The following is a 25269-nucleotide window of genomic DNA, read 5'->3' on the forward strand; positions in this document are numbered from 1 at the left end:
TAGACTATGAATTTCCCTGATTTTAAAGGATGATTCCATTTTGGGCCGATTTCATGTAGTCATGTAATCACAGAGGAACTCATCCTCTTTGATCCATTATATGTTTAGACCATGGCATTGATTTGGTCCAGTTTGGAGGAAAATGCATGTGGTAAACTTAAGGGGGCACATTTCAGTGTGCTGTTCTCAACCCATTAGTATGGCGTAATATGAGAAGCGGCCTTCTGGCAGATTCATGCAGCTTTCAAATCTCCACCATGAAAACAGATTGATAAGAGAGAAAGAAATCATACCACTACTCCCAGAGGAAGGCTGTGATTCTAATGGCTGACTAATCTAAAGTGCCTGAACTGAATGACTTGTTGCTTTGTCTATTGGAGAATAAGTTATTAAGAGGGTCATGAGCTCATTAATGGATGAAGCTGAAGTTGGGTTAACATTTTACTATTTAACTATTTTATCAATTAAGGACAAAACAACAAGTCATTTGGTTCAGCTACTTTAGCTGTTAGCAAAGAGCCAGCCCCTAATAGGCTAATACTAGTTTCCAACCTTCTAGGTGCTCTGATACAATCAACAAGAATAGAAGGAAGCAGCAAAACATGAACTTGTAGGAATTGTCACATAGAAAGTGGTAATAACATCCTTCTCTCCTTTTTCGTTCTAAGTGAACTTCTATGTCTAGAAACCTTCAGAGATAAGGGAAGAAGAATACAAAGAAATATAATAAAAACCCCAAGATTGAAGTGTCTGAAGTAAAGTGTCAAATAGGATGATATTAGAAGCACAAAAAACAGCATGGCAAAGAAGGCAGCCACAATTTCATCAGCCCTGCATGAAAACAACACAAATTCTCACACCAATGAACAACGATTAAAAGCACTTCTTGAACTGAAAAGATATACATAAACAACCACCAAGGTTAGAATATATAAGGTACTGAAAAGCTGTGCTGAACTAATGTTGCTTAAAGGTGACAAGAAGATATAGCAAGAAAGAGAGTACAGTGACAAGGAACTTGATACATTGAGTGATGATGTAAATAGATTTTAATTTCAATTGACTTTGTCTTAGAGGAACATAATTTCAGATACTTAGGTGGCTTTTAGAATTTAACCACAACCACTATTTCAAATGACACTTTATTGTTCAAGCACAACAAACAGCTTGGTGATTATAGAAGCAAGCACCACAAAGGCACATAAGAACAGATAGAAAGCTATAATTACTGGATAGAACTTAGAACACTCGCTGGAAGTTTTTGTGCCTCAACTTTGCCTCAAGAAAATGATAGGACTCATTCTTTATCTGACAAAAAATAAGTACTATACTTTCTTTTATGTATTAACTTTAGCCAAATTACCAAATCCTCTCTTCAACTAGAAAAGAACCACTGAACCATGAGAACGAAGTCAGGAAGTAGTCTGTTACTCCAACAAAACTTAGTTACCAACTCAGAGTGCTTGACTGATCCACCAATCCTCAGATGACTCAGATTGCTAAAAAGGTCTAAACCAAAAACGAACAAGTGCACAATTCCAATGGAAGTTCCTCTATCAATCAATAGGAACATGTGTTTTTCTCCCAAGTTATCAAAAAAAAAAAAAAAAAATAGTGTATTTATCAATCAAAGGGAACAAAGAAAAGGAATTGGACTACTTAGAGACAACTGAGTTACTGGGCATTTCAATAAAAACCAACCAAATCCTGTAAGCCAATGAAGACAATTTTGTGTACTCTCTCGTATATCCCAATAAGAAACCATAAGAAAACTGAGTTACTGGGCATTTCACTGCATAATACAGAATAAACCATATTTGAAAGATGTCCTATTAATTATCTGCCTTATAAAGTCCCAAACTCCTTGGAGCTGGAGCTTCCCGTATCTTTTACAGAGCCTATATGCCATTTACCCCTGAAAAGCGCAGTTAAACAATAGAACAGAAGAGGTAAGATACAATAGCTTCCTGACCTTGCACCTACCAGATTGCTAATTTTAGGAAGAGATGATATGCATATGAATTAGCATAAACAAGTAAAGAAAATCACACAAATTTTCTCAGGATGAGTAGACCAAAGCAGGTGTATAGACAGAAAAGTCTCACATCCTCATTCCTTGATTTAAATATGGATTCCTACCAAAACATCACTTTTTAACAATCCAACCCATAGATCTGAACCCCAAAACCCTTTACTACTATTAGCTCCTTCTGGAGACTGAAACTGGTAATTTTCCCAAAAGAGAATCCTCTTCAGAGAATGGAGTAGCTGAATTTCATATCTGTTTTACTGGCTGTGGAACCAATCATTTTGTTCCACTGAAGCCATAAATTGCATGTGGCCCATAACCATTCAATCTCTCACTTGCATTTACTGGCTGGTGTGGAACAAAATGATTGGTTCAACAGCCATAAAACAGCTATCAAATTCAGCTAATCCGAAATCTCCTCTTCATTCATCCTGCCATGCCTATGAGGCAAAATTAGAGATGGCAACTGAACAGGTTAAATGGGCAATCCACACAAATTCAATTGGTCTGACAGATGCCACAATAGGTAGGATGGATTTGGTTCAGGAAAATGCAGTTCTTGTCATGTTCAGGTCAGGCCTGTATGATCCCTTCCCTCCACGACTCCAACACCATTGATTGAGCATTTCTGAGTTTCAACATCAATTATTACATTGAAAATGTTGAAGATTAATCAGTTTTATGATGTTTTTTATGATTAGATGTTTTATGTTAGTTGTTAGATAGGAGGTGGGGACCACAGTAGTTATGTGAGTCCAAATTTTATTATGTTTTTGTGTCTTATATATGCTGTTTTATGTCTTGCCGCCCTATAAGGGCATAGTTGTCTTTGCACTGCTCTATTATATTTAGTATAAATAATAAGTGAAGGGAGCGGCCAGATTATTGCTCTCCTTTCTTTTCAACTTCTCTTCTTCTCCTTCTCTCTTCCTTTTTTCTTCAAGAAACTCCTTTTATTTCATATTTTTAATTCAGCAAGCTTTCTACTTGGTATCAGAGCGGTGGCTAGGGTTTCTAGAAGCATTCTCATGCAGCCCTAGATCAACCAACTGCATGAAGTAATAAAGGGCTGATCGATCTACTGTAGATTGCCCAGTTCTTGGATTTTTTTGTGGGATCTAGTCGTCAGGAAGGTGATCTACTGTTCAGCATCAAAATCAAGAAGAATTGGAGTACGGGGAAGAGTCCCAGAAAAGTTGGACTCTTTGTTTTTTATCTGATCTTGGGCGGCTAGGTATTGTTAGCTTTCTTTTGATTTCCTGAAGAGTGCGGTTTGGTTTCTGGATTTTTCTGAGCCTCCTGGAGTGATCGATTCACTCTTCTCTCTGTTGGGAGGCATGGGGAGGAGAGAGAGTTCTCTCCAACTAGGGTTTTCTTCTTCCAGAAAGGTTTGTTTCTGTTTGTGTGATATTAAATTGCTTTTGGAAGGTTTCCAATCTATTTTTTCTTACTGTTGAACTGTTTGAAGTAAGATGGAGAGTTGGAATACCAAGATGAAATCTATCGGTACTGTGGGACTGGGTGTTGGAGGTAGTAGTGATATTTTTAGGTCTGGGATCATTACTACAATAAAACTTGATGGTACAAATTATTTGGAGTGGGCACAATCAGCTAAGGTGGCTATTAGTGCCCGTGGAAAATTAGGGTATCTCATTGGGGAGGAGAAGAAACCGGATACAGACTCTTCCCGATGGGTGCAAGAGAATTACATGGTAATGTCCTGGCTATATAGTTCTATGTAATCTTATATTGCAAAAAAATTCCTATGGGCTAATATTGCTAAGGAGATTTGGGATGGAGTGACTGAAACCTACTCTCAGAAACAAAATGAAGCCAGAGCCTATCAGTTAAGGAATCGGGTGATAAGTATGAAACAGGAAGAAAAACCTCTTGCTGTGTATTTCCCCATGCTGAAAACCCTGTGGCAGGAAATAGATCACTTAGAAACTGTGGTATGGGAAAGTGTAAATGATGCAACAACCTATCATAGACTGGTAGAGAGGAATAGGGTTTTTGAGTTCTTGGCAGGGCTGAACCCTGAATTCGACATTGCTACGCAGCATATTCTTTTTAGGGAGGGTGTGACACTCTCTCAAGCCTATGCCTTTGTCTCTGGAGAGGAGAGTAGGAGGAATGTAATGCTGAAACAGCCTGGGATTAACTAGTCGGCTATGGTTGGTACAACAAAACCTAAGCCGAATGGAGACGGGGGGAGTAGTGAGACTAGAAGGGAAGATAAGAAGGACTTGGTGTGTGATTATTGCAAGAGCCTAAGCATACTAGGGACACTTGCTGGAAGCTTCATCCAAATCTTATGCCTGGCAGGATAAGGAACAAGAAGGAAAATGCAAATGTAGCCACTACAGGAGACTCTTCGGTCCCTCTTTCCCAAACTGATTGGGAATCCATTGCAGTAGCAGCAGTGAGGACAGAATTGGAGAGGTTTGGACAGCTTATGAGTAAGAAAGATTCACCTAGCACTAGCCTTCCAAATGGACAACAGAATGCAGGAGCCAGCTACACCTCTTCCTTTGCACATACAGGTAGTTCATATGCAACTGCAAATCTTGCATCCACTTCAGGTAAGGAGGGACCTCCCTAGATTATAGACTCAGAAGCATCTGAGCACATGACTAATTGCCCATACCCTTTTCAGTTCCTATTAGTTGTGTTCTGGTAGAGACAGAGTCTCTATAGCAGATGGTTCGCATATTCCCATTGCTGGGAAAGGGACAGTTAGAGTGACCAATGATATAACTCTGCCTTCTGTTTTACATGTCCCTAGACTTCATGCCAACCTACTATCTGTTAGCTCTTTGACAAAGAATTTGAATTGTTTTGTGACATTTCTTCTTGATAATTGTGTTTTACAGGATCTAGAGTCAAAGAAGATGATTGGGAGTGGTCGTGAGGTGAATGGAGTCTACTTTTTGGATGAGATTCCGAGACATCAGGGCCATCATGTTAGCAGCAGTAGTAGTAGTGGGCCAAAGTCAGTGAACCAGATTATGCTCTGGCACGATCGCTTGGGACACCTTTCTTTTAGTTCTTTGAAATGTCTTTTCCCAAAGTTGTTTTGAGTCTGTTCAATTATCTACTTTGAAGTGTGAGAGTTGTTAGTTAGGAAAGCATTGTAGACAGTCTTTTAAACCAAGTAATAAAAGAAGTACTTTTGCTTTTAATAATGTTCACACTGATGTATGGGGACCATATCATATCCCTTCCATGGGTAGATTCCTTTACTTTCTTTTGTTTGTAAATGATTATACACGACATTCTTGGATATATTTGATGAGATCATGTGATGAAGTTCCTAACTTGATACGATAGTTCCACCAGATGGTTCTCACACAATTTGGAGTGAGAACTAAGGTTTTTAGATCAGATAATGCCAGAGAGTACTTTGAGAAGGACCTGACCACGTATCTCCTAGAACATGGGGTAATTCATCAGAATAGTTGTGCATATACACCACAACAAAATAGAGTTGCTGAGAGAAAAAACAGACACATTGTGGAGGTAGCAAGGAGTCTTATGGTGTGTGCTTCAGTTCCTGTGCAGTTCTGGGGAAAAGCAGTTCTTACTACCGTGCATTTGATTAACCGTGTTCCTTCACGAACTTTGGAGTTTAAGGTGCCATTTAGTCTGTTTTTTCCAGATTGGGAGATATTTCATATATCTCTAAGGGTTTTTGGATGTGATTCCTTTGTTCACATTCTTGGCCCTCATCGCAAGAAATTGGATCCTAAGGCCAAGAAATGTGTTTTTTTTTTTTGTATGCTCAGAACCAAAAGGGGTATTGCTATTATGACCCAGTGTCGAGGAGTAGATTTGTCACAATGGATGTTACCTTCTTTTAATCCACCTTCTTCTTCTCGAGTGGTTCTCCTCAAGGGGAGAGTTTTGGGGAGGAGAACTCACAATCTGTTCCTCTTCCTATTTCTTTGGTGCCTTCATTAGTTCAACCAGCACCTTCATCAGTTCAGCCTACAGTTTCATTACCTGAGCCACTACGGGCAACCTCAAGAAATACCAGCGCCGGCAGATGATGGTTGACTCCACACATCCTCAACCCACACCACTTTCTATTAGTCCTTCTGAAACTCCAGATTCGGCAGATACAGTTCTAGGTATTTCTCTTGAGCCTGAGCCTGTTATATTTTCGGATGATAATGTTCCTGTCCCTAACACCATTGTTGCAGTTGATCCCACTGACCTTGATCTTCCCATTGCACTTCATAAGGGGAAGAGAAAGTGTACAACCCATTGCATTTCACACCATCTTTCCTACAGTGCCTTATCACCCTCCTACCGTGCTTTTCTTTCTTCCCTGGATTCTGTGTTTATACCCAGGAATGTTACTGAGGCTTTCTCCAAACTTGAGTGGAAAACAGCCATACAAGATGAGATGGATGCTTTGGTTAAAAACCAAACTTGGGAAATAATTGATCTCCCCCCAGACAAGGAGACAGTCAGATGTAGATGGGTATTCATAGTGAAGTATAGGGTTGATGACAAGATAGAGAGATACAAGGCAAGGTTGGTAGCAAAAGGGTATACTCAGACCTATGGTGTTGATTATCTAGAAACCTTTGCACCAGTAGCTAAGATGAGTTCAGTTCATATCCTTTTATCTCTAGCAGCCACCTATTCATGGCCTTTGTTCCAGCTTGATGTCAAAAATGCCTTCCTCAATGGTGATTTATAGGAGGAAATATATATGGACATTCCAACAGGCTTTTATGAGAATGTTGGTAAGGGAAAGGAGTGCAGACTCAGAAAATCTATCTATGGACTGAAACAATCACCTAGGGCTTGGTCTGACAGGTCCAGAGGGGCATTCATCCGTTTTGGATACACACAGACACAGTCTGATCACACTCTCTTTGTGAAGAGGAGAGATGCTCTGGTGTCAATTCTGATTGTGTATGTGGATGATATAGTGGTGACAGGAAATGATTTGGAGGAGATTGATGATCTCAAAAAATCATTGTAGCGAGAATTTGAGATCAAAGATCTTGGTGAGCTCAAATACTTCTTGGGGATTGAAGTTGCAAGACCCAAGCATGGGATCTTCATTTCGCAGAGGAAGTATGTACTTGACCTATTGCGGGAGACTGGGAAGCTGGGGACCAAACCAGCAGACACTCCTATTGATCCAAATCACAGAATTAATGGTGTGGATGGTGAGTTGGTAAAGGATGCAGGAAGATATCAAAGAATGGTGGGCCGACTGCTGTATTTGTGTATGACACGGCCGGATATTTCTTATGTTGTCAGTGTTGTGAGTAAGGGTGGATTCGAGCTGAGCCAAGCTGAATAGTACCAGGCTCGAACTTGGCTCGAGACTATTCTATAAGGTTCGAGCTAGAACCTTGAGCTCGAGTTCGGCTCGACTCGGCTCATTTTATATTTTATAGAAATATTTTATAAAAATAAAAATTATATATAAAAAGTTTTTTATTCTATATTTAAAAATTTAAGAATTATAATAATTAATAATTATAATATTTTTATTATATATATATATATATTCGAGCCGGCTGGCGAGCCTCACAAGCCGAGCTCTAGTAGGCTCGAGTTCGGCTCGTTTAATAATCAAGCCACTGAATTGCCACCCCTAGTTGTAAGTCAGTACATGCATGCACCTCGGGTTTAGCACTGGGATGCTATTGAGAGGATACTTGCATATCTGAAGAAGCACCCTAGCGGAGGCATTCTTTTCTCAAATCATGAGAATTTGAAGCTAGAGTCCTATACGGATGCAGACTGGGCAGGATGCTTAGATAACAAGAGGTCTACATCAGGAGTGTGTACCTTTGTAAGTGGAAACTTGATCTCCTTGAAGAGTAAGAAGCAAGCGGTTGTGGCAAGGTCAAGTGCAAAGACTAAGTATAGATCCATGGCTCATGGTGTCTCAAAACTTCTTTGGGTTAGATCTCTCTTGAGTGAGATTGGGGTGAAAACAGAGGAACCTATGATGTTATACTGTGACAATCAGGCTGCAATCAATATTGCCTACAATCCAATTCAGCATGATAGGACAAAACACATTGAAGTTGATAGACACTTTATAAGAAAAAGGGTAATAACCAGAGAAGTTTGTTTGCCTTATGTCTCTTCAGAGTTGTAGCTGGTTGATGTTCTCACTAAAGGGGTGGCAAAGAACAAGCTTGAACATGATCTACGCAAGTTGGGAATGTGTGACATTTACTCTTAACTTGAGGGGGAGTGTTGAAGATTGATCAGTTTTATGATTTTTTTTTATGAGTGGATGTTTTATGTTAGTTGTTAGATAGGAGGTGGGGACCACAGTAGTTATGTGAGTCCAATTTTATTATGTTTTTGTGTCTTATATATGCTGTTTTATGTCTTGCCACCCTATAAGGGCATAGTTGTCTTTGGATTGCTCTATTATTTTTAGTATAAATAATAAGTGAAGGGGGCGGCCAGATTATTGCTCTCCTTTCTTTTCAACTTCTCTCCTTCTCTTCTTCTCCTTATCTCTTCCTTCTTTCTTCAAGAAACTCCTTTTATTTCATATTTCTTAATTCAGCAAGCTTTCTACTGAAAGATCTCCCTCTACTGCAACTCCATAAAAAAAGAGAGGAATACTAAACACCTATTGGTAGGGATGGAAACTGATGATGCGCGATCTGGCCGGTCTTAGCTGTCGATGATCTTGCCTCTGAACTGAGTAACAGGGACCTGAAACGGAAGGAGAAGAGAAGCTCCGGGGAGAACCCGGCGTAAGGGCTCCGAAGCTCAAGTTAGAATCCTTCAGAGGCAAGAATAACCACCTCGTTCCTGGGGGGTAGAAGCCTTTTATAACCACCTCGCGCACTCACTTCCAGGCCTCCGTCAGGTCAGGCATGATTACTTCTGAACTCCTGCCATTTCGGGTGTCATTTCCTCTGGCCGGACAGAACCGCCACTGCTCCTTTTGTTGGAGCCGTCTCTGCGGCTAGTGACGACGGTTGCAGGTGGCGGTGGCAGGAAGCCGTTTGAAATGCGGCTGTCAGACGTCAGATCCCAAATCAGTCAGGTGCATCGCCCTTGGATACGGACGTCCTTGGTGTCGGATACGTTTGGCTGGCCTGGTGCTTTGGAAGTGAAGTGTTGGAGTGGCGAGCGAGGTGCCTTGAGTTCGGTTTGGAGTGTTCCGAGCTGCCATGGGCCAGCTCGGATCAGCTTTGTGAGGCTTGGGGCCCAGTATAGTTCGTGCTCCTTGCAGGGAGCTCGGGTTCTCGGTAGGGAGCTCGCTCTTAACAGGGAGCTCGGGCTCCTAGTAGGGAGCTCGGATTTTAGGGAGCTCGGGTTCTTACTTAGGGAGCTCGGACCCTTAACAGGGAGCTCGGGCTCCTAGTAGGGAGCTCGGGTTCTTAGGGAGCTCGGGCTCCTAGTACCGAGCTCGGACTTAGGGAGCTCGGACCCTTAACAGGGAGCTCGCTCTTAACAAGGAGCTCTGACTAAGTACAGCGGTCTGGAGTTCGGGCTCGGTAGTGAGTTTGGACTTGCTTCCGATGTTCGCTTTGGGTGCTCTACTGCCCCGAGCTGCTTGCCTTTGCCACGTGTCGGGCGATCGCGAGGTCGGGCCAAATTTCCCTTCATCAATTGCCCCCCACTCCCTGCGACAACGGTCCCGTCTTGGCGCGAGGGGTTTGCAAGGTAGCAGGAGGGATTTGGTCCGTGCTGAGCGCGCTTGCTCTAATTTGATTTTCAAAAAAAAAGGGGCGCGCGTTTGGGAGTCGTGACAGCAGTTGTTCGGGAGTCGCGCTGCAGACGCTTTTATTGCGAGGAGACGTGCGCCGTTACCCCGTTAGTTTCGGGAAGATGCGTGCCGACACCTATCCTTTGACAAGACGTGTGCGACGTTCCGTCAGTTTCGGAAAGACGTGCGCTGATTGGTCTTGGAAGACGTGCGGCTTAGCGCGGCTGTGGGTCGTTGGATTGGCTTCGATCTGGGCCGTCGCTTTCCGTACGCTGTGGATATAAATAGTGCGCGGGGGGGGGGGGCGTCCTTGCTACTGTTGTACATCTTGAGCTCGCGCCTTAAGTTTCAGCTCGCGTCCAGGCTTTTCAGCTCGCGTCCCAGGTTTTCTTGCTTGTTCGAGTTCTCGCGGTCTGCTTCAGTCTTCTTCCCGGGTGAGTATTTTTGGAATCCCATTCCGTTTCACGATGTCTGGTTTGGAGGGTTCAGACTGTTCAAGCGGGTCTGATGTGGGTTCTACGAACCAGTTTGCGTCCCACGGTAGTTCAAGTGAGCCCGAAGTAGGTCCTGAGGAAGGGGTCGGGCCTACCACCCGAGGTGCTTCGGGTAGGTCGGCATCCACCTCCCGTCGTGGCCGGGTTGTAGATCAGTTCGGCCCTTCGACTATGACGCTTGAGGAACTTCAAACCCTCGTAGACTACTACAACTTGCCCAATGAGTACGGTTACTTTATCCCTACGGGCAGCTTTCCTTGGGAACACGGTCCTGATGAGATGGTGATTTTCCGAGAACAGCTCGCCGCGGGGCTGCGACTGCCCTTCCACCCTCTTCTTGTCGAGGTCCTAAACCACTTCGGTGTGACGGTTGGCCAGCTTCACCCGAACTCTATTAGGAACTTAGTGGGAACGATCTCTTTATTTTGCGACGAGAACTTCCCTTTGGATCTGGAGATTTTTTCTTCTATCTTAATGCTGAAAAAGCAAGTGGGTCCCCTTCCTGGGCGTAGGCGGGCATACTACCTGTCCCCTCGCCCGGGCTTCAAGCTCTTACACGGACTCCCCAATAAGGTCCCGGCGTGGAAGCGGGACTATTTCGGGGTGCGAAGTGCGATGGAGTGGCCGTTTCAGACCGGCTGGGGGGTGGCCGCTCCTGATTCCGGCATTACACTTGATGAGGAGACGGCGAAGGGCCTCCGGCAATGGGCGCGGCTTGGGCTGGATTGCCAATGGTATCTGACGGAGGCCAAGCTTATTGTTGTGGGCTTGAGTTCGGGTAGGTTCTTTCCCTAGTGATCCTGTCTTGCTCTTCTTTTACGTGTCTTACTGACGCCGAACTCCTTTTCGCAGGTACAATGGATTCTCGAGGGACCCGAGGTGGGCACTTGTTCGAGGGTATGAAGAGGAGAAAGCGGGTGGCTAAGCGAGCTCGCGCCGAGCCATCCCGAGCTGCGGAGCCCGAGGTGCCGGATTATCCGGCAGAGGAGCCCAAGATGGTTCCTCCTACGCAAGAGCCGGCGGGGCCTCCTTATGCCGAAACCACACACACGGGGGCTCCCGCCTATTCCGAGTCCGCTCATATGCGAGCTGGGCCGTCGGGCTCGGAGGCCCCGGGGGATTTCAGGAGCATGCTGTCGCCTGTTCATGCTCTTCAACGGAGTAAGGAGGCGATGTTTCCCGAGGAAGTTGCGGCGTGGACCGAGCTCCCTCTGCACCAAGTGGCCTGCCGTGCCGTTACTCATGCCATGGTGGTAAGTGATCCTTTCTTTAGAGCTCGGCTTTTATTCTTTTATTCGTTTCTCTGATCCCGTTTTCCTTTGATAGGTGAACTCCTCCATTCATGCCTTGGCGAACCAAGTGGAGAAATGCTCGAGGCAGGCGCGAGCTGCCGAGGAGAATGCTCGTGCTGCTGATGCTGCTGCTCGCCGTGCGCGGTCTAGGCAGGCGAGGTCTCATAGGGATGCCGAGGCTATGGGAGTGGTGGTGCAGCGTATGGCGGAAATGAAGCTGGACCTGGAGCACCAGGTCGAGTATCTTCAGGAGGATATCAGGGAGAGGACTCAGATCTTCTCTCAAGGCATCGAAGACGCGAAGAAGAAGGCTGTCAGCGATTACATTGCTTCGCCGGATTTCGATGACCTGATGGTAGACTCCTACAGGAGGGGTTTCAAGCTAAGTCGGTGGATGATCCGGAATACGTACCCCGACCTCGATACCAGCGCCATATCCACTTCGCGCATCACTCCGGAGATGGCTAATGCTGCGGATGCCGAACCGGACTCCGAGGGGGAGGCAGGTCCTTCGGGCGTTGTCGAAGAGGCTTCTGATAATGATGAAGTGGCCCCTGGCTTGTGAAATGAAATGTATATATATATATATTTTTTTTTTGAATGTACACATCTATTTTGAAATGAAATGTCTTTTTTGTTCATGTACTGGTGTCTTCGAGCTATATTTTTTGCCGAACTGACCATTTTGGTCCTTCAGTTCGTTTTATGAAATGACTTCGGCGTACTTGCCTTGGTGGCCTATAGATAGTACCTTCTCAAGTTGACAACGTTCCATGCTCGAGGTACTTGTTTCCCTTCTAGGGTTCCGAGCTCGTATGCTCCCCCACCAAGTGTTTTCATTATTCTGTAGGGTCCTTCCCAGTTTGGTCCAAGTTTCCCTACGCCGGGTTCGGGCACCATGACCTTACGGAGAACCAGGTCGCTGACGCGGAAGTTCCTCTTCTTTACTCGTGCGTTGTAGTACCGAGCTACCTTTTGTTGGTAAGCCGCAGTTCGGATGTGCGCGAGGTCTCTCACTTCGTCCAGTAGGTCGAGGTTGGTGCGTAACTCGCCCTCGTTTGTCCGTTCGTCGTACGCTTCTAGTCGCAACGTAGGCACTTCGATTTCCGCCGGGATCACTGCTTCGGTGCCGTAGGTGAGGTTAAAGGGGGTCTCACCTGTGGCGGTTTTTTCCGTGGTTCGGTGTGCCCATAAAACACTCGGTAGTTCGTCTGTCCACAAACCTTTGGCTCGGTCCAATCGCGCTTTCAGTCCGCGGAGGATGGCTCTGTTCATTACTTCTGTTTGGCCATTTGCCTGCGGGTGTGCGACCGATGTGAAGTTCTGACTAATTCCCATACTTCGGCACCATTCTTGGAACTTGATATCTTCGAACTGTTTGCTATTGTCGGAGATCAGTACCCGAGGTAGCCCGAAGCGACATACGATGTTCTTCCAAAAGAAGTTTTGTATGTTTCGGGCTGTAACTGTTGCCAGGGGTTCGGCTTCTATCCACTTTGTGAAATAATCTACTGCCACCACTAGGAATTTTCTTCCGCCTGTCGCTGGTGGGAATGGCCCCAGGAGGTCAATGCCCCATTGGGCGAAGGGCCATGGACTGGTGAGGTATTTGAGGTCGGCAGCGGGCTGATGGTGGATGCTGGCATGCTTCTGACACTTGCCGCATTTTCTGACGAGCTCAATTGCCTCTGTCTTCATCGTTGGCCAGTAGTATCCTTGTCGAAGTGCCTTTTGGGCGAGGGCTCTGCCCCCCAGGTGTCCGCCGCACAAGCCTTCATGGATGTCGCGGAGTACCAGCTCGGCTTCGGCTGGGCGCAAGCATCGCAGATAGGGGAGCGTGTAGGATCGTCAGTACAACCGTTCGTCTATCATGACGTATTTGGCTGCCTGGCGCTGCACCCTCTTGGCTGTGTTGCGGTCCGCGGGGAGGGTTCCGTCTAACAGGAAGCTTGTGAGTGGGTCGATCCAGCTCGGCTCTACTTCGGTGACGGGAGCGACCTCTTCTGCCCCACCGAGAATGCTGGGCCGAGGCAAGTCCTCTACGTACACGGTTCTCCTGGCGTTGTGGCTCGTGCTAGCCAGTCGGGACAGGGCGTCGGCCTCAGCGTTCTCTGACCTTGGGATCTGCTTGATGAAGTGTGATCGGAAGTTGAGCAGAGCTTCCTTTACTTTTGCTAAGTACGCAATCATAGTGAGTTCGCGTGCTTCGTACTCGCCTGTAACTTGGTTGACCACGAGCTGGGAATCATTGCAGATAACCATGTGCTTTGCTAGTCTCTGGGGCGTCTTTTAAGTGTTCGCCCGGCTGATCTGCTTTATTGCTATTATTGTTGTGTTGTACAAAGTTTCTTAAGTATCCGCGACGGATGAGCCCCTCTATCTCGTCTCGGAGGTTATTACATTGCTCGGTACTGTGACCGTGGTCCCTATGGAAACTACAATACAAATTCTTGTTTCTTTCGTTCGGATTTCCCTTTAGGCGAGGTGGCCATTTCACGAAGGGGGCGTCCTTGATCGTCATTAGGATCTCAGTCCGCCTCGTGTTCAGTGGCGTGTAATCCGTCCGAGTTGGCAGGGGAGCTCGGAACGACTGGTTCGGTTTTGGGTCCCGGGCCGGGTTTTTCCGGTCAGCCGAGCTAGAGGGCTCGCCGTCCCTCTTTCTTTTCTCGTTTCCGCCCTCGGTTCTTTGGTTGATTTCCTCCTCCGTCCTCGTGAACTTGTCCGCGAGCTTGAGGAACTCGGCCACGGTCGCGGGCTGGTTAGCTACCATGTGCCATTTGAATTCCTTGTGCGTCACCCCTCTTTTTGCTGCGGCGAGCTGCACCGCAGGGTCTAACCGAGGTATCTGTAAGCATGCCTCATTGAATCGTTTGATGTAGCCCCGTATGGGTTCTCCTTCCCTTTGGACTACTCCGAAGATGCTTTCCTCTGCTCTGGGGCACCGTTTGCTGGTGACAAAGTGTGCAGTGAAGACCTGCACGAACTGAGCCCAACACTTTATCGATCCGGGGGCCAGGTTCCTGTACCAAGTGCGGGCTACCCCCTTGAGGGTGGTGGTGAAGGCCACGCACATGCATGATTCGCTGGCTCTGGCGAGGTGCATTTGGGACTGGAAAGCGTCCACGTGGTCGTTGGGGTCGAAGGAGCCGTCATACTTGTCCAGGGGCGGGAGCTTGAAATCCCTGGGCAAGGGGACTGCCAGGAGTTCTGAGGCGAGGGGGGAGGGAACTGAGAGAATTGGGGCGACTCCTACCTCGTCCGAGCTCATCTCGCCTTTGCCTCTGAGCTCGGATAGGACGCGGGTGGCAGTTCGTCGACTTCGACGGCGCCTTCGCTGCTGAGTGGGCCTTGTACTGGCGCTGCTGGCCTCCGTGTTGCCGAGCTCGATGGGCTCGGAGTGCTGGTAGTCCGCTGCTACCAGTGCACCGAATCGGTTTCCCACCAGTGGGGACTCCGGTTTGGAGACCCGAGGTGCTGACCTCGCGGGCGAGGTTCCTGATCTGCCTGCGAGCCGTGAGGCGGGGATGACTTTTCTTTCTCTCCGGCCTGGGGACGAGGCCTGGCTGTTTGGGGGGTTCTGGGGCCTGGAGGCCTTTCCTTGGTGGAGGCGCCCATCCTGCGGAGAGGCCTTTACTGGCTTCGGGGCAGGGTGGCGAGGTGGAAGTAGTGGTTGGTTCGGTGTCAGTTGGAGGAACTGCTGTTGATAGTGGTATTGGGAGAGGTTGTGCAACACTTGGTGCTGGTGAAGCTGGTGTTGCTGGAACTGCTACATCTGGGCTTGCATTGCCCGCATGCATTGCATTAAGTCGTCCAACCGATTTTGGCTAGCTGCCAGGGGGACGGCGGTTGGTTCAGTGAAGGTAGTCTCGATGGGAAGAGGGAAGGGGATGTTTGCGGAAGGTAGGCTTACAGGTGCCACTGCTTGTGGCGTAGTCAGATTGGGGATTCCATCCACCGTGAGGGGGATGGTGAATTGCCCAACACACACCACGGGAACTTGGAGCTGTTCCTCGGTGGTGTTTGTCTCTGTGCCGCGTCCGGCGTTGCTGGATGAGGCCATGAGTAATGAGTTTTTCAGAGAAGAAGGAAAGGGTATGAAAGTTTTGGAGGGAGGCTTTTTGAAGCGTTTCCCACAGACGGCGCCAATTGATGATGCGCGATCTGGCCTGTCTTAGCTGTCGATGATCTTGCCTCTGAACTGAGTAACAGGGACCTGAAACGGAAGGAGAAGAGAAGCTCCGGGGAGAACCCGGCGTAAGGGCTCCGAAGCTCAAGTTAGAATCCTTCAAAGGCAAGAATAACCAGATAGCGCGAAAGTTAGCATACCTCGTTCCTCGGGGGTAGAAGCCTTTTATAACCACCTCGCGCACTCACTTCCAGGCCTCCGTTAGGTCGGACATGATTACTTCTGAACTCCTGCCAGTTCGGGTGTCATTTCCTCTGGCCGGACAGAACCGCCACTGCTCCTTTTGTTGGAGCCGTCTCTGCGGCTAGTGACGACGGTTGCAGGTGGCGGTGGCAAGAAGCCGTTTGAAATGCGGCTGTCAGGCGTCAGATCCCAAATCAGTCAGGTGCGTCGCCCTTGGATACGGACGTCCTTGGTGTCGGGTACGTTTGGCTGGCCTGGTGCTTTGGAAGTGAAATGTTGGAGTGGCGAGCGAGGTGCCTTGAGTTCGGTTTGGAGTGTTCCGAGCTGCCATGGGCCAGCTCGGATCAGCTTTGTGAGGCTTGGGGCCCAGTATAGTTCGTGCTCCTTGCAGGGAGCTCGGGTTCTCGGTAGGGAGCTCGCTCTTAACAGGGAGCTCGGGCTCCTAGTAGGGAGCTCGGATTTTAGGGAGCTCGGGTTCTTACTTAGGGAGCTCGGACCCTTAACAGGGAGCTCGCTTTTAACAGGGAGCTCGGGCTCCTAGTAGGGAGCTCGGGTTCTTAGGGAGCTCGGGCTCCTAGTACCGAGCTCGGACTTAGGGAGCTTGGGTTCTTACTTAGGGAGCTCGGACCCTTAACAGGGAGCTCGCTCTTAACAAGGAGCTCTGACTAAGTACAGCGGTCTGGAGTTCGGGCTCGGTAATGAGTTTGGACTTGCTTCCGATGTTCGCTTTGGGTGCTCTACTGCCCCGAGCTGCTTGCCTTTGCCACGTGTCGGGCGATCGCGAGGTCGGGCCAAATTTCCCTTCATCAGAAACGAATCGAGATTTTCACGAGATATTTGAGCTTGGCTCGTGAAAAGTTAGATTCAGCTTAGTTTAAACTGAGCTTTGAGCCGAGCTCAAGCCCAACGAAGTTCGATTCGTAAGGTTCGCGATCCTAATCGAGCCTAATAAATAATTTTTATATATGTAAATAATATTTTTTATATATAATATTTTTACTTTTTATGTATAATAATAAATATTTTTTATGATTCTTATTTTTTGTATGTCAAATAAAAATAATATTTTATACTATAATAATAAATATTATGTATATAATATTTTTATTTTTTAATGTACGTCAATAAATAATTTTTATAATTCTTAGTTTTTGTATGTAAAATAAAAAATATTTTATATGTATAATTTTTATTTTTTATAGGAAGCTTGGCTCACAATCGAGCTTGAGCTCAAGATGAGTTGGAATGTACGAGCTTTTGAGTCACGCCGAATTCAAGCTCAAGTCTCTAGCTCAAATCGAGCTCAAGCCTAACATTTTCTGGCGAGTCGAGCTCAAATAGCCAAATATTCGACTCAGCTTGGCTCAAATCCACCCCCACCTATTGGAATATAATCAAGAAGATAGAAAAAACACACCACTATACAACCTTAGAATATCAAGCATTCCAAGCTCCTTAACCAATCATCCCATGATGAGATATGCTTAGTTCACATCTAGCCTTTTGGTTTGCCTATGGTTCAGACACCATTTAGGGACTATGGCTGCACTTGGCATTCCTTATTTTAAGAACTTATCTCCTTTTTGCTATTAAAATGCCCCTATGAACACTCAGTTTTTATCTGCAAAAAGGAGATAAGTCCTTAAAATAAGGAATGCCAAATGCAGCCTATATCAATTAGCTTCACTTACCAATCACTATTTATTTTCATCTTGTTTCAAAAATAAGAATATTTTCCATCTACACTCTATTGCCTACTTTGCAATTGCTCTCTCTCCTCCCCACCCCCCTCAAGTTTAAAGGTTTTACCATTTTACCTCATTCAATTTGCAATTGATCTGCAATTTATGTTAGATGCCCCTTGTTTCACAGGTACAGCTTTCATAGCCACAATGGATATATTATCCATATTGATTCATGAAGGAGCTAAGGAATCTCCCCTCTCTGCTTTCTTTCTCAAATTAGTTAGCACCTCACTTTTTCATAGGGTGAACCAGGTGTTGTTTTGGGGTTCAGCTCTATGGGTCAGAGTTGGTATGTTCGCAACCTAGACCAAACCCAACCTGTTGCCATCCATAGATTGAATTAGTCAATAAAACTAACTTTCCACTTAAACATTTTCTACTTGTCTCTCCCTTTCTTTTCAGTCTGCACATCTATCCAACATAAATGTAATTAATAACCCTAACTCTGCAGCTCGTCTTAAGGTACCACTTTCCAATCTTTCAACTTGTTCACAAGTGCCTCCAGCATACTGCAAGGTGGTAACTAATCAGTAGAAAGCACAAGGAGATGGCCATAACAAACAAATCAATTTTGGACTATTCTTTCTTTTCTTATTTTCTTGTTTTTCTTTTCGATGAGAAGCAATACTGCCACCTTATAGATAAGTTACAGGTATTGCTTAAGCATACGCTAAGTTGAAACTAAAAGTAGCTGAAGATGCTATTTTTCCTTTGATAAAGTAATAATTTTGCATTGATGTATCATGAAGTAGAAACAAATAGGTACTGCACATCTAGTTCGCAAGATAACCTATGGCAAGCTGGGGTAGGAGGGGTTCTTGGACCTAAAAGGCAACTATATTTGGTTTTTTAGTGGTCCAATAGGGATGAAGATGTTGTTAAAGCTGAGGATATGACATTGCTAGCTGGGATAAGAATTGCCAAGAGAATGTGTCCTACTTCACTTTTAGTTTGCAAAGATTCAGCAAATGCTATAAGATGGGCTCTATGAGAAGTCTCTTTTTCATGAAGATTAGCACTTTTTCATGGAGATTAGCAAATTCCCTTCCTACTTTAGTTAAATGGATTTCTAGGAATCAAATTTTGGTTGCCAATGATTTAACTAGGAGGGAAGTGGGACAAGTCTTAGTAGAACAACAGCTCTAACTTTCACTAATTTTTCTGATCAAGGAAGGGACTTCATTAGTATACTTCGTACTTTCTATACATCATCTCATATACATTGTTTGCATATTTTACTAATAGAAATATTACTTTCCAATATGTGTCGACAGCCAATACATCATCTCTTGATTGAAAGATAATAGTTTGCCAATCACTACAAAATTATGTCAGAGATGGATCATCAAATCCCAATAAAATAAAAAGACCTGAAAAGATCTCTTCCCATGTTTTCTACAAATTCTTCCACCAAGTTGCACTTATTTTTAAATATTCTTTCATTTAAACTCCTATAAACTCCAATAAATGGAAAAGAAGATAGATCAATGTTGTTAGAAACAGATAGGACATAAAACTAGAAAGCTGATTGATTCATGGGTTGACCAGTTTAACTGGTGGTTCAGTCATTGAGCCCATGAAACTGTAAAGAAACATGGACCTGTAAAGCTCATTGGTTCAGTGATTCAACTATTTGGTTTGATTATTCCTTAGTATGCTCCTTCTCTTTGCAGGGAGGAGGAATTGACAACCATAACCAAATAAGATACCTCATATCAGCAAGGATGGACCATACACTTCCAAAGAAGTTTGTAAAATGACACCATATCTTACAAAAGAATGTGCAATTGAGTAGTAACTAGTAAATGAGAGACCAATTCCTTGCAGACATGGCAAAAAGAATATGCATTTTATATGTACCACACTCTCACCCCTAGTAATGGTCAATGGTGAGGATCTTATTTAACAACACCATTGGCATGAGGAAGAATGGAATGGTGAAACAGGATTCATGTAGCTGACTCCATATAGATTTGGACAAGGCTTAGATGATGATAATTGGCATAAAGATGAACAATTTTTGGGTATTTTTAGACCCCAAATCCATGGCCTAGGTGCATTCTCCCACCAATCAAAAAAAAAAAAAAGATAGCACATCTTAACCATGAAATTGCTATTTTTTTATGAATAACCATGAAATTGCTATTTTTTTTATGAATAACCATGAAACTGCTATTTGGCCCAAGTCACATGGTTTTTCTCTACTGCTGCTTTATCTTTTTGGATAGTTTAGGTTAGATTTGATCAGAAGAGATGAGTTATTTGATTGTTCTTGGGTCTAGTCCCAGTAGTAGTTGGATTGAAGTGGAATATCTTGTAGAGCTTCTACCACATCACCATGGAAAGCAATTCACAAACTCCTTCCACTGCTGCTCAGTCATGTCAGGTTTGACCTCAATTCAGGTAACAAAATTAACTTTTGGGAAGATGTGTGGGTGGGCAACTCTCCTTTGAAGACACTGTTCCCCTCAATATGCCCTTTCCTCTCTTAAGAACAGACCAGTTGCTGATTTCTTAACCCCTTCTCCCTCCTAGTCTGGTTTTGCTTGGAATTTGGGGCTTTGTAGAAATGTGAGAGATTCTGAGATGGGCTTGGTGTCCTCTCTCCTTCAGCTGCTAGATGGGGTGTTTATTGATATCCCCAAACAAGATACTAGGCTTTGGACCCATCACCCCTCTGGAGCCTTCAGTTGTGCTTCCTTCTTCAAAACCTTGTCTACTTCTGCTCAACCTGGGGTATTGTTTCCAGTCCAAGAAGTTTGGTGTCGCCCCATTCCCTGAAAGTGAGGTGCTTTTTTGTGGGAGGTCTACCATGGTGCAATTAACACCTATGATCTGATGCAGAGGAAGAGGCCTGACTGGTGCCTTTCTCCTAATTGGTGTTGTTTGTGTGAGTCAAGTGGCGAAACTGCTTTTCCTATTTTTGTCTCCTCTCCTGTTGCTAGCTGTATTTGGGACTGGTTTTTCTCTCTCTTTGGATGCAGGTGAGATATCCCAATGAGTTTGGAAAGGCTATTTGACTCCTCCACTTTCAGATGAACAAAAAGAAGAGGTAGAATGCTATGGAGATGCACTCTGGCAGCAGTGCTTTGGGTGATATGGAAGGAAAGAAATCTGAGAATCTTTGAAGAAAACAAAAGATGCAAGGAAATGCTGATAGAAGGGATCATGATAAAGGTGATTTCGTGGGTAAAATCTGTGGGATTGTTCTCAGATTTTACTGTTGATGATATCTTCAGAAATTGGAGGACAGTAGCTTCCTCTTCATCAACTAAAAAGGTCTTAAGAGAGTGGGATCCCCCTGATTCTGGCTTCCTCAAATTAAACTTTGATGGAAGTAGTTTTGGCAACCCAGGAATATCTGGAATTGGAGAGGTGATAAGAAATGACAAAGGGGCTGTGGTGGGGTTGTTCTCAGGCCCTATTGGAAAGGGAGACTCCACTACAGCTAAACTAAAGGCAGTGGTTTTTGGGATACAAAAAGCTATGGAGTTGGGAGTGAGAAAACTGATTGTGGAAAGCAATTCCAAAGTGGTCATAAGCTGGTTAAAGCAAAATGAAAAGACTCCCTGGCTCTATAGAAATGAAATTAAGAAGTTTAAATGCTTTTCCAAGGACATGCAGTTGTTAATACAGTGGACTCCAAGAGCAGCAAATGGCTTTGCAGATCAGCTAGCAAAACAGGGGTTAACAGGGAACATTGTTTCTGGGCTCAGTTGTAAGGCTGGATAATTAAAAGTTGATAGTTGGCAAACTCTAAATTCTAGTGGGGTAGCCGAGGCTACTCATTTCTGTAATCTTTCTAAATTTATAATGAAATCTTTTTTACTGATAAAAAATAAAGTTGGATTGAAGTATGAAAACTCAGAGAAAGTTGAAACATGTATAGGTTTTTAATTATCTGATGGCCTTAATGAGATCTAGAAGCCTCTAGGAGTTGTAATCTTGTTGTAATTTGTTTTGCCTAGCCAGGAGCTTGTTGTATCATGCTCTTGCTAGTTCTTAAATAAAATTTACCCTTTTCCCAAAAAAAGTCTAGCTTCAATCTCTACCAAATCCACAGGCAGAGTAACTTTTTTTCGTTGTAAATATTTTCCTTTCATTTGGTTTCTCTGATTTAGTTTTATTTGTTTGGGTGGTTTAAGTTAGTTTTGGCTACAGGAGTTGGGATATTTGAACTTATTTGAGGGAAGTTAAACAAGCACCGGGTCCATATATAGATTAGGACTTTAGAGTAGGTTTATTCATTTGTATGTGTATATGTATAGTTGTATACCAAATGCTCTCTTTTTTCTATTCTTTTTCATTGATTCTAATAAAAATGGTTGAATAAAAGTAAAGCAATTATTGCTTATTGGACAATTCCACATAGGGACATACATTGTACAGTCCAAACCGTAACTGAACTAAACCAAATTTGCAGTTTGGTTTACTATATTTTATAAACCAACCAAACCGTAAACCTAACATATGATATAAATATGTAATCTAAATGTATAATATTATATTATATATAATATATCTAAATATAATATAATTTATATGTATTAATATGTAATATAATAATAAACTCTTATTTTATAATACTGGTACGAAAATACATGCACATAAAAAATTAAAAAAAAAAAGACTTGGGGAGGGCAGGGGTGTTATTTGGGCTTTCTAATTGGGTTAAGCCCAATAGAATCATAGAATGGCCCAAACTGTATTAGAAACCGCACCAAACCACAATAAAATAGTTTGGTCTGGCTTGATTTGGTCGGGGAATTTCTCAGACCGTATTATACTGGTTTGGTCTGAGATCATCTGCAAACTACACCGAACCGGACAGTGAACACCCCTAATTCCATAGCTAGAAGTGCAATCCCTTCAAGCCTATGTGCTGATTAAAAAAAAAAAAAAAAAAAAGAAAAAAAAAAGAAAAACTGTTTGTTTCTCAGAACATAGTCCTAAGAAATTCTAGGTGACCACCCACAAATAATTCCTTAATCCCTAACCTATACCCTTTTGATGGCCTTTTTACACTGCCAGTTTGTTGTATTTTAAGTAATAATTTAGAACAATATCCTGTTGTTCCAATTTTATTCCTTAAAATCCACCGTTTATTTCCTCTAGATTGAACCCAACAATAAATTTTATATAAACAAGCACCCTAAAAAACACTTAATCTCACCATACAACCACTCTAAACATTCCCCACTAGTGTGGTTCTTGAACAGCCTTAGATGTGATGCATCAATTTGATAGAAAAGGAGTGCAAAACAAAGAGCAAGTTACTAATAAATTTAATAGGGGCCTCTTAGGGGCTGTTTGATAACAGCTGAAGTTGCTGAACTGAATGACTTGTTGTTTCGTCTTTTCGTGGATAAAATAATTAAACAATAAAATACTCAACGGTATAGTAACCTACCCAATTTCAGCTTCAGCCATTAAGGAGCCTTAACCTCCTTAAGATCATATTCACTAAAAGACAAAGCAATAAATTTCAGTTCAGTCACTTCAGCTGTTATCAAACGGCTCCTTAGTCCCACCTCTTCTGAGAGACAGGTGATCAATTATTCAGTTAGGCCCAATGCTCTACTAAGGTTGGATAGCCTTATTCAGCAGATCATGGGTGGCCCCTGCAGACCTACTTATGCTCCTCTCATCTTGGTCTATGTAAGAAATTTTCTCTGAGATCACCTTTCTTTTGCATTATTCTGGAGTTTGTGGGGGGAGAAATAATCATATAGAAACACATACACGCATCTAAGGAGGCTCTAATTGAATGGATTGAGAGGCTTTTAATTTTTCGGTGTCTTGTGCTGAAAGAATTTCACAGATGCTCAGGCCCAATGCTCAAATAAGGTTGGATAGCCTTATTAGCAGATCATGGATGACCCTTCAGACCTACTTATGCTCCTCTCATCTTGGTCTGTGTAAGGAATTTTCTCTGAAATCTCCTTTCCTTTGCAATATTCTGGAGTTTGTGGGGGAAGAAACAATCATATAGAAACACGCTCACACACACACGCGGACTGAGAGGCTTTTAATTTTCTGGTGTCTTGTGCTGAGAGAATTTCACAGATGCTCTTTCAATCACTTCAGGAATCAGTTGGGATATCTAATCTTTTATGAGGGCTTTACTACTAGGTGATACATTGTATCTCTGTTTCTGATCATCTTTTTGTTTTACTTGTTGTATTTATCTTAGGGTGATTCCCTCGTCACTCTTACTGTTTTCCTTCCTGAATAATGTTTTCACCTTTTATCATAAAGGAAAAGGTTGGATGAGATTGCACAGGTGAACAACAACCACGGAGGTTTTCTCAAAGCCAGTTTGGCATACTATCACCTCCAATAAAATGCTGGTATTTTTGCTATGTGTTTGGTATTTTCAAGAGAATCAAAGACAGGGATTGGAGCTGTGGTTAGAGGTCCCTCTGAAAGGAATGGTCAGAGGAACTGAAAGGTTCCAGTTCTACTGAAACTGTGGTGGCTGATCGGTGGTAATTATTGGGTAAAGCAACACAGTAGGAGATAATTTATGGTAATATACACAAGAAAATTTTGAAGGAAAGATATAGAAAGATAATTCTATGATTAAGGTAGCAATAAAAGTTAAAATGCAAATTTTAGTTACGAAATTCTACTGCATTCAAGAATTGTCTCTTCTCACTCTCTCTGGACAACTTAAAGGTACCCCCCCCCAAAAAAAAAAATAATAATAATAATAAATAAATAAATAAAACTGCACCTTGCCGTTGTATTATAATGGCCACTATGAGTCTTCCATATTTTACTATTTTATGGGCAAGCTAGGATCACTTACAAATCAGGGTAGAGGTGCATTAACCCACGCAAGACGAAGATACTAGTTAGCGCCTTCAAAATTCTTGGGATTGCTACCAGGTGACTCGAAGGCAATAACTCGTTTATTGAACCTGGGATCTATTATCATTGGATAATACTTCTTTACCAGTCCAGGAGGCAGGAGCTATCTTTAAATATTTATATAAGCCATCTTGTTGCGTATGATTCATAGAGCATATGAGTTCGACCTCGGAACTTCTACATGTTATCAGTGTACATTAATCTATTTGATCCATGGCACAAGTAGACCAACTTCTGATCAGGAAAACAAATTAAAAAAAAAAAAATCAAACTTTCCGACCCAGTGAAAGACAAACATATAGTCCAAATGGGAGGAAAGTACCTGGTAGTGATCTGGTGTTTGGGGGAGAATATTGAGAGGGCGTTCCGCTTTTGCCGTGAACGAATGTCATAATCTCTGAGTTGCTCGACGAGCTTAGAACGAGTGATCATTTCTCAGATCGGAGCTTTCCCCCGACCTTCTGGAAAAAAGGAACAATTTCCCTATCAGAATTCTCGAGTCGATCAGACTGCGAATTAGAATTCTAGATCGAACGAGCCCAATAGTAAGATAATGTATGAATCGCACAATTAGATTTCAAGATCGAGTGAGTCGAAATTTCTGCAGTGGCAGTTGTTAGGAACGAGTGAACTGGGGATGTTTGGTAAGAGGAAACGATTCCTCGAAATCCATTCCCGATGATTCACCCAAATCTGAGGCGTTTGGATTTTGCAAACTCCGAATTCCAAAAAATAAAAAACACTTCTTTACCCAAA

The 25269-nt window shown here is 43.7% G+C and overlaps 1 protein-coding gene and 1 long non-coding RNA gene across 3 annotated transcripts; one reads left to right on the top strand and one right to left on the bottom strand.

The window, feature by feature from the left end:
* Positions 1 to 514: 514 nt before the first annotated feature.
* On the bottom strand, positions 515 to 25269 carry LOC104595707 (uncharacterized). 2 transcript variants are annotated; one of them, XR_734933.3, is made up of 3 exons: positions 24836 to 25269; positions 24452 to 24744; positions 515 to 831 (listed from the first exon to the last, which is right to left on the bottom strand). It is a non-coding gene; the product is annotated as an uncharacterized LOC104595707 (long non-coding RNA). The 2 variants fall into 2 exon arrangements; XR_734932.3 differs by having other exon boundaries at positions 24452 to 24747.
* Positions 7516 to 16903, top strand: LOC148791279 (uncharacterized). The gene is made up of 2 exons (XM_088888966.1): positions 7516 to 11487; positions 11561 to 16903. Exons 1-2 carry the CDS (start codon positions 11092 to 11094, stop codon positions 12089 to 12091), a joined length of 927 nt encoding a protein of 308 aa, XP_088745092.1. The 5' UTR covers positions 7516 to 11091; the 3' UTR covers positions 12092 to 16903.

This window comes from Nelumbo nucifera, chromosome 5, assembly GCF_055504915.1.
Source record: "Nelumbo nucifera cultivar China Antique chromosome 5, China Antique-T2T, whole genome shotgun sequence".
Taxonomy (NCBI): Eukaryota; Viridiplantae; Streptophyta; class Magnoliopsida; order Proteales; family Nelumbonaceae; genus Nelumbo; species Nelumbo nucifera.

What these genes read in the sequence shown, in the direction of transcription:
- LOC148791279 (XM_088888966.1), top strand. Translation starts at nt 11,092, where the DNA reads ATGGATTCTCGAGGGACCCGAGGTGGGCACTTGTTCGAGGGTATGAAG. An exon ending in CCGTTACTCATGCCATGGTG is followed by an intron (nt 11,488 to 11,560) that starts GTAAGTGATCCT and finishes TTCCTTTGATAG; the next exon opens with GTGAACTCCTCCATTCATGC.